Below are 18,145 nucleotides of genomic sequence, written 5' to 3'. Positions count from 1 at the left end.
GGAAAATAATATTTATTCTCAGCCACTTATTATGTCATGGATTAATCTGATATTCCTGATTGAAATTAAATTTGATGTAAACATACATCCAACAAAGGAAATCCTGTTATCTCAACGGTTCCTCATCATAATGAGTTGGCGGTTAGTTTATTTAATTCCCATTGAAGTAAGTGGGAAACAAACTAACTTGTATTGTTGATGTTGACGCAGTCATTTAAATGCATTTGTTCCATTTCCCACCCACCTCCCAATTTCTCCCTCTGGCCACACAATACATATGTCACAGTGGTGAAATCCAAATGTTTTTACTACCAGTTCTGTGGGCGTGGTGTGGCGGGTGTGGCGTGGCTTGGTGGGCGTGGCAGGGGAAGGATACTGCAAAATCCCCATTCCCTCCCCACTCCAGGGGAAGGATATTGCAAAATCTCCATTCCCACCCCACTCTGGGGCCAGCCAGAGGTGGTATTTGCCAGTTCTCCGAACGGCTCAAAATTTCTGCTACCGGTTCTCCAGAACCTGTCAGAACCTGCTGGATTTCACCCCTGATATGTCATCATTACCTACAGAGAGGTGCTTAGAATAGATTTGTTGCTATAAATCTGTATGGCCATTTTTATACCTTGACCACATTTGAATACCGCTTTCTGGTGTTGCCTTTTCATACAGTTCTATGTTTATAACAACATAGATGCAATTTTAGGCTGCATCTATGAGAAGTAACATTTCCAAACTATGGGGAATAATAGTAGTTGACAAACCAAAAGTTTTACTATCGTATTTCTTTTATCAAGTATGACCTTTGGGCTAATAATACCTCTACTGTCTACTTGTCCAGCAGATTGAGTTTTAAAAAGCCTAAAAATAATCAAAAATAGTTGATTTTTGAATGGAAACAATCTAGCAGAGATACCAAATTTTATTTTGAGTGCAGTTGCTATTAGGGTTATTTGTTGCCTCTTTTCACTTACGATTATAAAATTAATGCCAGATGACTGAGTTTCAAACCCCAGCTCTCCAATAAGGCTTAAGAGAATATTTGTAGCTCAGGGTTGAACTGTAGAATCCTCGGTGCTCTCTGAGCTTGGTTGCTTTCTTGCTTGCAGACTGATGATGTTACTTAAATTGATAATGAAATGTCTGCAAGAAAACAACCAAGCACCAAGAATTCCGTAATTGGTTTAAGCTTCCTGCCAATGGACAAAATCAGGCAAGGGAATCAGTACTGTTTGGCTGAGCTGGACTGCTTGAAGGAGGAGAAGAAGAATATCATGAAATGAAAGTAGATATAGAATGTTCCCAAAATGCAGTTGTGCTATTTCTATTGAAATGAATAGAAATTAGACACAAAACAAGAGACAAGTACTGCAAATGGACTATCTACAGTATCTATCTATCTCTGCATCTCTCTCTATCATCTGTCTTTCTGTCATCTTTCTATATTTGTCTGTCTGTCTGTCTGTCTGTCTGTCTGTCTGTGTCTGTCTGTCTGTCTGTCTGTCTATCTATCTATCTATCTATCTATCTATCTATCTATCTATCTATCTATCTATCTATCTATCATCTATCTATCTATCTATCTATCTATCTTCTATCTATCTATCTCTATCTAATTTCATATTTTTTATTTTCATTTCTCACTTTCTAATCCTGATTTCTACAGCAAAATTGGCAGGGGAGAGCAAATGCCTAACTTCTGGCACCTACAATTTCCAAGAGGATTTATGAATGAGAAAAATCACTAAAACGACATTTGATTATCTCAGAACAATTTTTTTTAAAAAAAAGCATTTGGATGGAGAAGAAGTGAAGAAATTATGCTCTTTTTAAGGGGAAGGGATTGGATCTGAAAATTGCAATATTGCTGCAATAATTTGTTGGTCAACCTCTCCATTTTTTTTTTGGTCTTAGGAGGAACAAAGTATGTTAGCAATGGAAGAGGAAGGAACAGTCCAGTTGCCACTTGAAGGGCACTGCAGGTAAACTACTCAGAACTAATTGTGTTCCCTGTCAGTGAGGAAATGAATCTTGGCTTCTCTTGATGCTTTAGAACAGGAGTCTCCAAACTTGGCAACTTTAAGACTCGGGGACTTCAATGCCCAAAATTCCACAGCCAGTGTGACTAGCTGAAGAATTATGGGACTTGAAGTCTACAAGTCTTAAATTTGCCAACTTTGAAGACCCCTGCTTTAGAACGAAAAGTGATGCAATGCAGTTGTTTCATAACTGGATTGAGGATGAGTGTATTTAACTATTATCCCCTTTTTCCAGTTAAACTACCATTAGAATAGAATAGAATAGAATAGAATAGAATAGAATAGAATAGAATAGAATAGAATAGAATAGAATAGAATAGAATAGAATTTTTTATTGGCCAAATGTGATTGGTCACACAAGGAATTTGTCTTGGTGCATATGCTCTCAGTGTACATAAAAGAAAAGATACCTTCATCAAGAATCATAAGGTTTAAAACTTAATGATAATCATAGGTTACAAATAAGCTATAAAAATATTTCCCCCTTTTTATCCAGCAGGATTCAAATCAAATTCTGTGATTTCTATTGGGGAAAAAACCTCCACCGCTTTCATTCCATGCTAGAAAAAAACATTTGCATCTCCTTTGATTATGATGATGATAACCCTGGTGCAAAATTAAAAATACAGATTGATTATATATCTCCCAACTCATTTCTGGTTTGGCTCTTATTTGAAGCTAAACCTTTAAAAGTGCCTATTGGTCTATATATGGTAAAGCTGGATCATTTCTAGCCCAATAAGAAAGCTGCCTTAATTCCAGAGCTGGGCTCTTTCTACTCATTATTGCCCAGAGTGGCTCTGGGTGACTCTCAGCCAGAAGCCCCTGGAGGTGCCAGGGATCAAGCTTTTGCCTTGTGAAAAGCAGATCCTTTGTCACTGAGGAGTAGCTCTTCCTAATGGTGCACAGTCACTCAAATCTGAAGTGGGAAAGGAAATTCGGAGGTAATGTATGCACACATCACTATTGGTGACTCCTGAAAGTAACCACCTTTTTCTGCACTCTCATGGTAACCATGAAAATGATACAGGGTCCAGGAAAATAGGTATTTGAATGAAGGTGGCACCAATAGGGTGAGAAGTAATCATTGAATGCTGTTGCCACTTTTTTAACTCAACCAGGAAATCCATTACATCTTCAGTTTGTAATTGAATCACAATTATTGGAGGGCAAATAATTCAATTCATTTGATCGAAAATTTCACCTTGAACAGTGCTTTGACTGAATCGCCTTCAAATTTTTTTTTTTATTTGCATTTATATCCTGCCCTTCTCCGAAGACTCAGGGCGGCTTACACTATGTTAGCAATAGTCTTCATCCTATTTGTATATTTATATACAAAATCAACTTATTGCCCCCAACAATCTGGGTCCTCATTTTACCTTTAGGTTTACCTCTGTGGGCAATTTAGGAAATTTTTTACCTAAATTGCCCACAGAAATTTTCACACAGTTCTAGCAGGTAATTTGAATTAATACCTTAAAACAGACTGACACACTTCTCCTCCTTTGACTGCACTAAACGGCAACATTCATAGTTTGATTGTGACTCTGAGTGTGCTGATTTTATTCTAGAGATGACCCATCTGTCATAAATATTTCTGATGAGATGGCAAAAACAGCTGTATGGAAGACAATGTTGATATCATCAGAAAATGCCAAGGACAAGGAGTCCAGCTTTCCTGCTAAAAGGTTTTTAAAATATTTTTATTTTATACAATTTTTAAAGTGGGGTTGGTTGACTGAATCAGTATATTTTGAGCTGAACAGGTTCCACTGTACCTTTTATTTCATGTTATAATTCATGGTAGCCGAGGATCAAGTATTTGCTTTGCTTAGCAAAGTAAAACCACTATACATTTATTACTTAGATTTACATAATGTGACCATGGATGCATTCAATTGATTTTGGGGGGGAAATTCCCAAAGTATGAATAATATAGTGTCAATCTGAAGGAAGAGTCTATAAAAGTGCACCCTAGATATGTACACACTAAGCTATTGCATCAACATACAGCTTCTACACTAGCGGAGGTAACCTTCTGACTTTTCAGTCATTGCTCACCAACAACCTTCAAGCAACCTTAGTCAACAGGGCAGTGACAAGGGATCCTGCAAACTCCTGTTTGGCAACATCTTGTCATTAATAACTGCCCACAGTTGTTTTAGTAAAGATTGTACAGGCCTTGGGGTGTATAACTTGGGAAATATGAGCAGCGGTGGCCCAGTGGTTAGAATGCAGTACTGCAGGCTACTTTTGCTGATCACTGGCTGCCAACAGTTTGGCAGATCGAATCTCACCAGGCTCAAGGTTGACTAAGCCTTCCATCCTTCCGAGGACCCAGATTGTTGGGGGTAATAGGCTGACTCTGTAAACCGCTTAAAGAAGACTGTAAAGCACTATGAAGCGGTGTATAAGTCTAAGTGCTAAGTGCTAAATGTTCCTTTCTTCCCCAAAACTATGAGAACTCCAAGAGAATTTTCTAGGATGTAGAAATGGAGCCTAGGACAAAATATTGTAATGCATCTTTGTCCCCTTGAAAAAGTGCTTCTATTCAGGGATCATATTGGCTAACCTTGCTTTCCTCCAGAATACCATAAGCTGCTAGGAGAAGCTCAGGCAAATATTTCCACCCCATTCCCCCTGTCTCTTGAGTCCTAGTGGTTATTTGAACTGGATTGAGACAGGGATTTTCTCAGAAGCAATCATATTGAAGAACACATATAGGATCTCTGGCACAGAAGTCTCTGAACAGCACAGCTTGTGTGCCAACCACATGGAACCTGCTAGTCTTTTTGGACTAGTGTAAATTGTCAAGGGAATCGGGCTAGCTAGCCAGAATCACCCTGCGGATCAATCTAATCCCCTGACACAGACACAGATTTTCATGCCTACATATATACAGAGTTCTCCATATTATTATTGTATTGTGGGATATAAGTAATCTCTCACCTGTACCCCCCTTTCTTTGTAAAACTACACAACAGAAGGCTTAGCACACTTCTCAGATGCATTCTCCATTCTGTCCCTTCTTCTTTCCTGATGCTCTTGTCTCAAAAAAAGAGCTTGTTTCTCTCAATATAATTATAGTACAGCAGCAGGCATTGTACAGCCTTTATAGACTCTTAAAACTAGCACAAGAGACATGTGTTAATAATGCTAAAGGATTCCTTATGATGGGTCTGCTCAGTCCCTCCTGTCATCATCTCTTTTAAAACTGAGCTGACTTACTGGGCGCTACAGAGATTCTGGCGGACATAAACTGGTTCTCATATCATCCAGAATTGATCTATTTTCTAGTGTAATCTGATTGGGAAGGGCAGTAGGCATTGTTTCCGCCTTCAGGTTTATAATCTAATAGATATAACACAGAGGAAAGCAGGAGGGAAGGAAATGGAGGGAGACAAGTAATCGGGTTGGATTCTACCGGTTCGGGTAAACCAGTAGCTTCGACGATCAGCTGGGAGTGAATCAGTTCGCTCCAACGATCAGGTGGGACTGCCTGCCCACCCCTGCGCTTTACTGACCTATATCTTCTCAGCTGATTTGCGCAGCAGAGCAGATTGCCACGCCTCAGCTGTGTTACTCCCCAGCAGTAACGCAGAACTGTAAAAGTAAAACTGCACACGTGCGTGCAAAGCGCGCGATCACCGAACCGGTTGTTAAACCAGCAGGATCCCACCATTGCAAGTAATGGCACTATTTCTTTAAAGTACACTGTGCTCCAGAGTGAGAACCTAATAGAATTGAGAACCCCCGAATGACAGAAAGAAAAGAGCTAAAGCAGGTGGACTTTCCCGGCTGAATAAAATATCATCAATGAAAATGTATTATGCATATAGGTAACAATTGAAAAGGGCCCTTCCCATAAGAAGATGACTTGAAGTAGCTTACTTCTGAGTGGTCAGAACATAGAGGGTATGGGCCTAAGGAGCCCTCTCTCACTTTTTCCATCTTCCAAGGCTGCTAGGCCTCAGCGTAAAAGACAGGTTTATTTGTGTGATAATCTCTATGTAGAGTGTTGAGGTAAGTGAAGTCTTGTTTAACTACTGTTCCCTCGGTTACTATTCCGTCTGAATTAACGTGATTTTCTACTTGATTGTTCCATTATCACATCCTTACCATAAGCTCCCCCTCCTAAACTCTAGAAGCTGATTTCCCAAAGGTAAGATCCTTTCCTCCAAACCTTTGTCTTGATTGTTACTGTGTGGTATCTTTTGATATTTTCACAAACGTACTGCATATAAATTTTGGGGAGACAAAATGCATTTCAAAAGGAATACGAAAAGCACATTTGGAAAACTGTGGAGATGCATTCAGCTTCATATTAGCAAATGAATACTGACACGATACTGACGCACGAAACTTAGAAGAGATACTGGTTTTAGCCACACTCCTTCACTTTAATAAAGTAGCAGGAATGAAAGATGTCAGCTTGAGCCTCGGTATTTTGTCACCCCAAAAGAGCATGCTGCTTTTGCCATGGTCTTCCTCTCCCTCAGCAGCATAAACAAGACGATCTGTCCATGGTGGAGATTAATTCATACATTCCATTAAGTGAGATGCGGCAACAGCATAATTTCAAACCAGGATCAGCCTCAACCTGCGGTCAGCAGGGTCACTGGGCTTTTTTGTTTTGTTTTTTTCATGAAGGGAAAAATGTATTTGAGCAGTCATATTTCTTCCCCCCCCCAAAAAAAACTAAGGATGGAAAAAGAAGCAGGCGGCTCTGGGAGCCATACTGCTTTCATACCTCCCTTCACCATTCCCATTCTCAAACATAAAATAAACCGCCCAAAATATTCATCTCCCACCCAATGCTTTCATGTCAACATGGCCTGCTGCAACTCTCTGGAAAATAGGCTGAAAAATAGCCTCCAGTCCCCAACAGATGCCTATCCTGTCTCTGGGCGAGTGGCTGTGGTCCAAGGCTACCTTGGATGAAAGATAGAATCACACCCAACTAACTTTTGTGCCATTTTGATCCTTGATGGAGAATGCCACCACCATACTTTGCCAAAGTGGGAGGTAAAATTCAAACTACTCTTCCATCCCGCCAATTTCCTGGCTTCTGAATGTATGAGTTAAGGTAACATTTTAAAGAATCCTTGGGAAGCTTGGCACCTGACTAAACAATTATTGGCTCCCAAATGTCTCCCTACAAGCATTTTTTTTTAATAGCTTAGGAGAAATTTCCTGACAAAACAATCAGTGGAACAACTTGCCTCCAAAAGTTGTGAATGATCCAGGACTGGAGATTTTTAAGAAGAGATTGGGCAACTATTTGCCTGAAATGGTATAGGGCAGTGATGGCTAACCTTTTTGCCATTGCGTGCCAAAAGGGGGGGGAGCAGGGGGGGTGCATGCGTGTGCCCACACCCATAATTCAATGCTCCCTATACCCTGCCCCCCACGCATGCGCGCACGACCCCCCCTGCGCTCTCCATGCATGTATGCATGACCTCCCTGCGTCCCGTTTTGGGCCTAGCAGGCCTACCTGAAGCCTCTGAAGGGCAAAAACGGTCTCCCTCATCCCCCGGAGGCCCTCCGGACGCCAGAAACGGCCCATTTCCTGACTTTTGATGGGCCCAGTAGGCCCATTTTTCACCCTCCCCAGGTTCCAGAAGCTTTGCTGGAGGCTGGGGAGGGCGAAAATGGCCTCTACCACACCCCAGAGGCCGAAAATGCCCTCCCAGAGCCCTGTACTTACCTGGCATCCAAAACGGGCTGTGTGGAGACTCCTGGGAGAGGAGGCATGGGAAGAGTCAGTTGAAAATCAGCTGGCCGGCGCGTGCATGCGTGCTGGAGCTGAGCTAGGGCAATGGCTTGCGTGCCAGAAGATATGGCATAGGTTTGCATGCCATAGGTTCACCATCACAGGTATAGGGCCTTCTGCTTGAGTACGAGGTTGGATTAGGAGACCTCTGTTATTCCGTAAGCTTCAGCAACAAGAGGAGAGCCTGGTCTGACAGGAAATTGCGAAGTTAGATTGTACACCAAGAATAACAGAAATATAACAGAACAGCAAGTCTTTTCAAGGAGCTCCAGCTTCTGAAAGGACCTGGTTGTTAGAATGTGGGACCAGTATATTTGATTGCAAGACAATGTCTAGTTTCTAGAGGTGAAACTGGGCCTTGGTTGTCCCAATAATATACTGATCAAAATGTGCTAGAATTCTAAATTACTGCCCTTACTATTAGTGGGGAGCAATATTTCTGGCACAAGTACAGGTAAGGCTGGTAATAATTCAGTCGCTTATGAAAATGCATCATGTGAAAGCTTCATATGATCAAAACTATGATCGCCAATAGAAATCAATATTTAGTGGCCCTTGTAATGCTAACCCTAGCAAATGGAAAGCAGCTATGTACAATGTAATAGCAAATGATACAGACCATGAATGAATGTAATGAAATAAAAATAATAGATATGAAGAAAAAGAATGGAAAATAGGAATAAAGTGGAACAAATAAATAAATAATAAATAAAGGTGATCTAATCTAGGAGAATGGAGTTAATGAATGCATGCACAAAAATGAAGCTGTAGTTTAATTATGAATGAAAGGGATAAATTTGGAGTAAGTAAGCGTGGATTAGTGTCATTTAGTTGCTGTGAAATTGTTTAGGATTATATAAGTGCATATTACGTGCCAAGAAATTATGGTAATTGATGATTTGAGTTCTGATTTGGTGGGCAACAGATGTGATGGAGGGGAGCAGAATTATTCTGTTAAGTGACATAAACCACATGGATGGTTGGGGACAAGGCAAGGTAATGCAGAAAAAAATATTGCACCATTTGAATACAAATAGAATAAAAATGATGACTATTTTTCAAGTATCTGTGTAGAAAAAGATCTGTTTTTGAATATGTGGTTTAAGTTTTAGTCTATTCATGAAATCATGCAACAAAAGGATGAAAGTAGATATAAACAGCTAATTTATTTGATAGTTTATGATGAAATGTTGAGATAATTTGTGAAGAATAAAATGATGATGAAGTATTTTAAAGATGGGACAGACCATTGATTGGACCAAGGCTGGACATAGACACAAAGGGAGAAATGAAAGAAATTCATGGAAGAGTGAATGAAAGTAGAATAACTTTAGAAAAAGAAAGTACAAATCCTGTGCGGAAAAAATATTAGATATCCCAACAAAATGAATGGAATGTGGATGTAAGGAAAAAGATATGGAAGATACTTGGAACAAAGTGAACGGAATTATGTTACTGAGTGTTATTGAAGTGACTGGAATGAGTAGCATGAAAAACAGTATTGAAGGGGGAATGAAGTAGAAGTTGCCATGGATAAGAAAAAGTGAACATAAGAGAACAATTACTTCTGAAACTAAGGATGAGTGAAAAATGTTAGACAACTCTATTAGAGAAAAACAATAGCAAAGAAAGCAAGTGATGATGAAAAGTTAAAAAAAAACAAAACCAAAGGAAGTTCAACTTCGAAGCAAATAGAAAACTTTTTGGAAACTGCAATTGAAAGAACATGCTGAAGAATGAATGGAATTAAAAATGATAAAATAATTTGTGATTACACAGAAGTGAAGCTGTGGTGGAATGAGTGATTTAGAGATTTGTATGTGGATGATAACAATTATGCTGAAGAGTGCAATTGAAATAAATTCTAAGACAGAAGAAATATCAAGAAGCAAGTAAGGAAAAGGTAGCCTTGTATGTGGTGAGAAGTTGCAGAAGTGGATGCTCTAACTGAAGAAAATGTTAAGATATGCTTGATAAGGTTTTGTAGTTTATTGGGAAAATACCATAATCATTCCTCAAAACAAAAGGGAAATTAGTAAGAGGGCATGACAAAACAACAGGGAAATAAATGTGTCTGGGAAATTGTTGGAAAAAAATCTGTTTGAGAAGGTATGAGAAGAAATGGGAAACAAAATTTCATCTTCCTGACTGGAAGAGCTGTGCAGAATGTTGTAAATGTTTGCTTTTCAGCAGAACATCAATAAATGCACGAACACAAGAAAATGATATTATACATTTCTTGATTTATAGAAGCAAATGATAGAGTAGATATCATTGCACAGCAGCTGTCCAGATGAAGTTGAAGACACGTCTAACACAAAATTGTGTGTGTGTATATATAGATTTTAGATTTATGTAGGTCTTGGAATATTCGGGTCTTTCTCGTGTAAGGTTGAGAGTATATTGGTGACGTTTCGACGAGGTCTCACTCATCATCTTCAAGCTGGTGCTTTTGGCTTCGTGCTTCTTAACATCTTAAGAAACCCCAAAGACAAGATCCATCTAGAAAATCAAGGAGTCTATGAAATACCATGCAAAATCTGTCCAGCCACATACATTGGACAAACTAATAGAATAAATGCATGCATTGCAGAACACAAAAATGCAGTCAGAAAAGAAGAAAAAACCTCCTCCCTTTTCCAGCACCATAAAACCACAGGACATGAAATTGATTTTGAAGGAACCAAATTAATCTCCAAAACTGAACATTATAACAAGAGAATAATTATGGAAGCCATCAACCCCCACAACATGAACAAACAGGACGATACCTCCCGCCTACCAGATATCTGAAAACTAGCCTTAGTCAACACGAGTCCCAGCCACGAAAATTGACACCGGACCCAGGATAACACACAACCCCACCACCAATCATCCTCACCAGATTCAAACCCAAACCTATCCCACAGATGCAACACAACCACCATCCAGAAGCCAGACCATGCCGGCACCACTGGCTGCTGCACCCCCCCTCTGATCCCTCACACAAAGCAAGCTGACACATGCCAGGAACACATGACAAGACCTCAGACTCGGAGCCAAACCAAAACCCGGGATGCTGCATCACAGCTATCTGCTCATGACATCACATCACAGAACTCCAGAGGCCACAATATCAAAGCTCAGGAACAAAAGACAAGGACCACACCCACACAGGATGCTATGAAACAGCCGACCAATCTGCAAACACCCACTCCATCTACCAATCAAGATGCAACCACACAGCCAACCAACCCGCTCACAGCAACACGCCACACCTCAATCAATCTGCAAACACCCACTCCATCTACCAATCAAGATGCAACCACACAGCCAACCATCCCGCTCACAGCAACACTCCCCACCTCCCCACCGGTATTTATAGAGAGACGGCAGCTCCGACCACGCTTTGCTCACAGAAGCACGAAGCCGAAAACACCAGCCTGAAGATGATGAGTGAGACCTCATTAAAACGTCGCCAAGACACTCTCAACCTGTTCTGTCTCCTTCCCCACTTCAGACCCACGAGCTGGCCTTCAGACAGTGGATTCACGGCTCTTATCAGTTCTGGCAGAGAAAACGCAGCTGCCTGCCAAAGTTCAAACAAATAACTCACGTAGCAAGACTTTCAGCTCTTTTTGAAATGGATCAGCTAAACTTTGCTTCCCGTGGAGTGAGAGCAGTCCCAAAGCTCCTTATATATCCCTTTGATGACGCTGCCTCTCTAATCGCGGGTCAATCGAAGTTTGATTATTATTATTATCAGCTGGGTCTGAAAGCGTAGCCTGGGGAAGGGAGGAATCGGGATGACGGCCTCATTACGTCCTCCGACTGGTCTGGTTCTGGCTCCTGGAGCCGGGCCAAATGAATCGGTGCTCCCGAAGTAAGCCTTATCGGCCCTTCCCCTTCACTCTCGGAGTCACTTTCGGGCATGGGGCCAGGTTCGGGGGCTGGAGTCACAACACAACCTTACATGGGAAAGACCCAAAAATGCTAAGACCTATATACCTATACCCGTGAAAACCTACGAAAGCAAATATATATATATATATATATATGTCTTGGCATTTTCGGGTCTTTTCCCGTGTAAGTTTGAGAGTATCTTGGCGACGTTTTGACAAGGTCTCACTCATCATCTTCAGGCTGCTGCTTTTGGCTTTGTGCTATATATATAATACATATAATTTTGGCTTTGTGCTATATATATAATACATATATATATATGTAAATCTAAAACAATACACAGAACACACAAAAGAAAAAAGGCTGAGAAAAAGTGAAGCTCATCCTTATACTGACACCAACCAATCATGGTGCAGATTGTCTCATACATGAGTCAGCACTTTCTAACTAATCAACTACAACTTTGTGTTCTGGCCTATTGTACACTTTACTGTTCCAGCTATTCAATATCCTAACCGTAGGCTTGAATTATAAAATTTATTGTGCAAATACAGAATGAATAAGCTTTCAAGTAAAGCTTCCTATTATGTTGTGTTGTAAATATTGCACATCTATTTTTTCTCACTTCCCCCCTTAACAGTATGACTTTTCCCCCATTGAAACATTACTAAAAGATAAAAAGCATTATTGCACATGTACATATTGATTGACACTTTTTATCTCATCTTTCTGTCAAACAATGGTCATGATAATAAACAAAAATAATAATAAAAATAAGGCAAATAAATTGGATGATGTTCTCTTGTTTCTGCCATTAAAATACCTTGTCAGTTGTTATTTGCAAGAGACATTTTCATTGCTGTTTGACCCTCATGCAATTTACTGTATCTTTTTTTTTTTTTTTTGGTCTTTGTGCATGCAGATTTGTATGTCAGTTTTTTTTTAAATATTTCTGTTGCTTCTTCCTTATTTATCTGTGATGTTGACAGTTTTCTTTGTAATCATAATCCACAAACAGCAGCCCCATTTCTGTTCTTGTGTTCCAGACTGAACAGTGTAGCATAGGCTGATACAGTGGTGAAATGTAAAATTTGTTACTACTGGTTCTGTGGGCGTGATGGGGGGGGTGGGGCGGTGGCAAGAGGTGGTAGAAAAAATGCTTTTAAAAGGCTCTGATGATCCCAGCTGAGCCGTGCGATCATCAGCGGCTTTTTTTTTTTACTTTTAAAAGCATTTTTTCGTCTGAAGAAAAAAATCCTTTTAAAAGTTAAAAAAAAGCCTCTGATGATCGCGCGGCTCAGCTGGGCATGGGGGGAGCAGGGCATTTTGCTACCGGTTCTCCGAACCACCTGCCGCCATCACTATGGGATCAGGTGATCCGGTCTGAACCGGGAGCATTTCACCAGGCTGATAGCATGGGGGCTGTGGGGGGGGGGAGGAAAGGGGAGAGAGCTGCTTCATTTACTCAGTCCTCAAAATGATGCCTTGTGGGAATACAACTGTGCAACTTATTCCTTCCTCTCTTCTTCCCCAATTAGCACTGAAGGCCGACGAGAGAAGAAAGCTGACTCAGGGAAAGGTGTGGATCGTGAGACTTGTCTGTAACTTGCTCCTCAGTGTGTTTAAAGAAAAAAAAAACCAGAAATGCAGGAGTGCCGCAATCATTAATGTTCCAGGTTTGATTGCCCCCTTGTACATCTTGTGCATCATCTCACAGTAGCACTGGTATAATGTAAGTCGTGCAGTATGTGCTTCAGTTCATTGTCTGCTCTTTGGTTCTGGCCGAAGCAGTGCAGAAAATGGGGTTAGCCAATGAAACCTTGTTGGGGTTCCACAGTTGAAACCCTTGGGATATGTGAACCAGTGTTTCCATTCCAACCTCTCTCTGTAGAGTTGGACATATTTTCCTACTTTGCCTATGTGACTTATTTTCATAGCTTTTCCATACCAGAAGGGGGGAAAAAAACCAACTGGAAATCATCTTTATTCAAATGAATAAAAGATTCAATTATTGAATTCATATTCCTACAATTGAAGAATTGTATAGTTTGGGGCCAACTGTTTCAGAAATCTAAAAGTAACAAAGAAAAATTCATTTTTAGAGCTATTTTTCAATAATGAGTGCTTTAATCCTCCAAACACATGACATTCTAAGGAAGTTACACCCCCCCGCCCGAAGTTTAAAATCATGGCTTGTATGTGTGGGTGTACGATCGTATGTATGTGTGTGTGATTTACAGGATGAGACCTATATTTGTGCAATTTCCTTGATTTAATACTGGATATTTAATATTTAAATTTATATAACTGGAAAAATAAAACAATATAATATATAAAGATATATAGAATATAGTTAACATTCTCTCATCTTGTTTGGAAAAAAAGCCACATCCATCGATGTGCACTATCCGTACAATATTTGTTGTGAATGCAAGCTGTTACTATTGTATCTTATACTGTACTGTACTAAATGTTGCAGTGGTAAGTCCAACAGCTGCATTGTGGAGATAAATAATACCTATTTTTTTCCTAACTTTCTGGATTATAATCTTTGACAGAAATGATCAGTAAAAATGATCCAGGGTAATCAAGAGGGCAATTGCTTCTCATTTTCCCTCAAGTGCATATGCTTCCAGGCACAATCCATCCATAGTTAAATTTTTAAGACCTATTGATTTCAGGCTAATTGTTCGAGCAAGAACTTTTTTTTAAATATACCAATGGGACCAAGGTGTGATTTGATTGTAATTTCATTTACTTCCCATTGCTAATTAAGTTTGAAGTCCGAATCCCAATATGAAATAAAAGTGTTGACATTTATGGACATGGCTGTTACTGATCAGGTCTCCGTTCTGCACAAATGTATGTTCAGTCTTTCTTAAAAAATTTCATGTATTTGGAATCCACACTCTTTCTGTAGAAGCCATATTATATTATTATTGTCTTGAATTTTACGATAGCCAAACATCCCAGAAAACAACTTCAAAGAGGCTCCATCCCTCAAGCAGGTTGCATGTGCTGGACAGCTCCCCATTCTTGGCCATTTTCAGCTACGGTCAAATACCACCATGCCAAGTAACGGAGTCCTAGTTTTAGTAGGGTGCCTGGGCACAATTTCCTTAGGGCACTCTCACCATAATGATTCTGCCCATAGCCAAACCCATTGGTTGCTCATTTGGAATTAGCATAAGCAACCTGTGGCTGCATATTCGTGAAGGAGGCTAAGAGACTGGGGGGGAGGTCGGTCTAGCTGGTTGGCCAATCTGTCAAAGAGAATGGTCACATTGTGTGAAGGCAGATAAGAGGGGGGGGGGGAAATACCCCAAACACCTGTGAGAATGAATGCGTTGTGTGTAAAATAAGAGGGCAATATCAAACATTTTAATTTTTTTATATGTTTTTAGCTTTTTTGGGTGGGGGGAGGATATTAATAAACAATCAGATCTTACAAGCTCACCAGTGATTTCAAGAATCAGGAAAATATATCTATGGGATTTCAACATACAGGCTTTTTCAAGTTCCAAGTTGCCGCTAATATGGGAAGAATCCTCAGCTGAGCACTGCTGCCAGGTATGGTAACAGCCACAAGCAGCAGGGCTTGCATTGCTAGAAGAGAATAAGGAGGCAGTATCAGTGATAAGAACCAGCCCTGATTCTTGTTTGCTAGACAGGGACCTGGAAAGATTGCAGTTGTTGAACTGACTTCTCAATTGAAATGTTTGTGTGGGTGCCATACATGAAATTAAGCCTGTGCAAGAAACAAATGGAAATCTTTAGATGAAGCGTTTGTGCCTGTTTCTCTCCAAAGGATCATGAACTTCAAAGCATATACAGTACATGTTGACAGGAACATAGGACCAAAGAATAGGGATTTTCCAGGACAGAAAAAAAAGGCATAGTTCTTTTTACAATTTGGAAATGGCTTAACCTTTTAGCATACAGTTTGCGTATAGAAGGCTTCCTCCTTCTGTACAACCTCCCACTCCATTAGAACCACCTAGTGGGTCCAAGCAGCAGCGATTTAGATTCGGGTTGGGGAACTATGATCCCTTTATGACTTGTGAACTTCAATTCCCAGAATTCCTGAGCATGGCTGGTTCAGGAATTCTGGGAGCTGAAGTCCACAAGTAATAAAAGGGGCCATAGTTCCCCACCTTTGCTGCAGAACATCTGCTACGGTTGTAATCAAAAGCATCTACCAGCTTCAGATTTTTTTCCCGTGTGCTCAAGTAGGAAATATGTGGTGTTAATTCCATGTTGTGGATGGAAAACCAAGATTAAGGCGCCAAGATTTCCCTGCCATAGACATGTTCTCTTCTATCATCAGCTAGAAGAGAATGTACAGTATTCTTGCCTTTTGCAAGAAAGTTGTAGCCTTAAGAGCCGTGTGTGGGTCAAATTCACAGCATCCGCTCAACTGCAGGAGCTTGGGAACGGCTGCTTTGAGAAATGGGCCTCATCCATCTGCACAGGCTACTCTTTCTTCAGTGATAGCAGAGTAAGAGTCAAGGCTACCCAATTCCATATGCCTTGTGCTTTGAACACAGTATCACACCAGCTGCTTTTGTGCCAAAAGTAGGCAAAATTAGATTTACGTAATGAAAAGCATTGCTTCTGAAGTTATTTTTGATGCCCAGTATTAGCAGGCTTTCAGTGTTGTCTAGATTCCTCAAATTCATGTTATGCAAATGATAAAATTCAAAGGAAAAAAAAACACATTGACTAAAATGTATGGATAAATTTAGATAAAAGTATGACTCTGATAAGATTAAAATGCTTTGTCATTGTGTACTGGACGATCCCTTGTAACATTCCAAGTGAGTCTCTTAATAGCCATGCAATGTAGAGTGATCCATGAAGAGAGACTGCTGGTATTTTTTTTAAAAAAAAATGCTAATGTGCAGAACAATCTACTCAGCTTTCTGGACACTAAAAATTCATGAACTGAATTATTCTACAGTATTGCTGTTCAGTATTTTGGAGGGCTCTTTTTTAAAATAGATATCCTGTTTTTGTGTAAGTATCAATCCCAACATTTTCAAATCATAATAAGAGAGTAAAATGCAACTGGCAATACTATTTTTTCTTTTGATTTCCCATTTCCAGGTCAAACTGCTTAATTTCTTGGATGTAATTTATTAAAAAGTTTTAAGTGTACCTGTGAATAGAATATTGTTTTTTCATGATTCAAGAAGTGTTATCCAGAAATAAATATTTATCCTAACTGTTCTTTCTGTTTATATTTAACATGCCTATGTTTATTGCTTATGATGTAGACAAAATACATTGTCATTAATCTTTTTCACAAACACAAGATTTTATGCAAGGATTTATCCAACATGCACAGCTAATCAGCGCTCTCCCCTGTGACCATTGCAGCAGTGAGTTGGTGCTAGCTAGTCCTGGTGTCAGGCAGTCTCTGATTATATTTAGGAAAGAATACACCTTGACTTCATTTGGAAATAAAGAAAAGTACTTTTACTAAATACATCCGGACTACAGCTGTTTAAAGTTGGATCTGAGACAAAATATGGCTAACATCCCATATCCCTTCATTAGTCCCTCCTTCCCACAAAAGGTCAGGCAGGCCTGGTCCAATGCCAGCTCCTTCTCACCCCCCCTCAATGGTAATCTTCTTCCGAAGGTCTCCGGCAGTTTATCATCTCAGGAATGCAGGGTTCGTTGGAAAGCCCTCTCGTCTGGCGTTTATGCTGATTTCAAACCTTTACTCCCCCCTCCCTCCTTCTTTTATGTCAGACGACACTCTTAAAGGGCCCTCTTCTGTTAATCTGAATGGGATAGTATACATCTTAGGTCCATGGCTATTTTACATTACATACTGACATTGCAATCTAACTACTGAATACAAATTGCACACATATAACACAAATAGAGTGAAGCTTGGAGTGGAGGCTGACACCTGGTCTCAGGCCTCTCTTATAGCAAACATGCAAACTTTAGATATTGCAGTTCTCTGCATCAGAATCCCAATATTAAAATTCATTATTTTAATGAATTTTAATCAATTCTAAAACATTCATGGTGCTATTTCATGTCTAAATCAATACATTATGTTTTAACAGCATCTATCAGACTTTAGCTAATCTCCAAAAAGCTAATCAAGGTTAGACTGAATGAGTCATTAAAATGGGAGGCTACCAAGAAATTTTTAAAAAATTGAGGAGACAATGGCAAACCACTTGTATCTTATTGCCAAGAAAGCTACATGAATAGATCTATGAAGCCACCAGAAGTTGAGTTCAAGTTGGAAAGTTTATTTACGACAGAGTACCATTAATCATCACTAGATTGATGAATTCTACACAATTGAACCAGTAAGAAATTACATTGTAGCATATTTTTGATTCTATTTGCAATCCACTCTAGCATTTTTAGAAAATTTCAAGATCTGTGTATATTATATCTAAATTAGGGATGAGTAACCCTTAACAGG

General features: G+C 39.8%; 1 protein-coding gene across 1 annotated transcript in view; it reads left to right on the top strand.

Moving 5' to 3' along the window:
- SLC4A10 (solute carrier family 4 member 10) overlaps positions 1-13,593 on the top strand; it is an 88,458-nt gene extending 74,865 nt beyond the window's left edge. Inside the window, exons 16-18 of the mRNA XM_058188317.1 lie at positions 1,909-1,976; positions 3,608-3,724; positions 13,230-13,593. Coding sequence (XP_058044300.1) covers positions 1,909-1,976; positions 3,608-3,724; positions 13,230-13,296 — 252 coding nt within the window. The 3' untranslated portion in view covers positions 13,297-13,593. The remainder of the gene's footprint in view (positions 1-1,908; positions 1,977-3,607; positions 3,725-13,229) is intronic.
- Positions 13,594-18,145: the final 4,552 nt, after the last annotated feature.

This window comes from Ahaetulla prasina, chromosome 1, assembly GCF_028640845.1.
Source record: "Ahaetulla prasina isolate Xishuangbanna chromosome 1, ASM2864084v1, whole genome shotgun sequence".
Taxonomy (NCBI): domain Eukaryota; kingdom Metazoa; phylum Chordata; class Lepidosauria; order Squamata; family Colubridae; genus Ahaetulla; species Ahaetulla prasina.
Note: the sequence above shows the minus strand (reverse complement) of the source record. Positions and strands in the feature narration are given on the sequence as shown.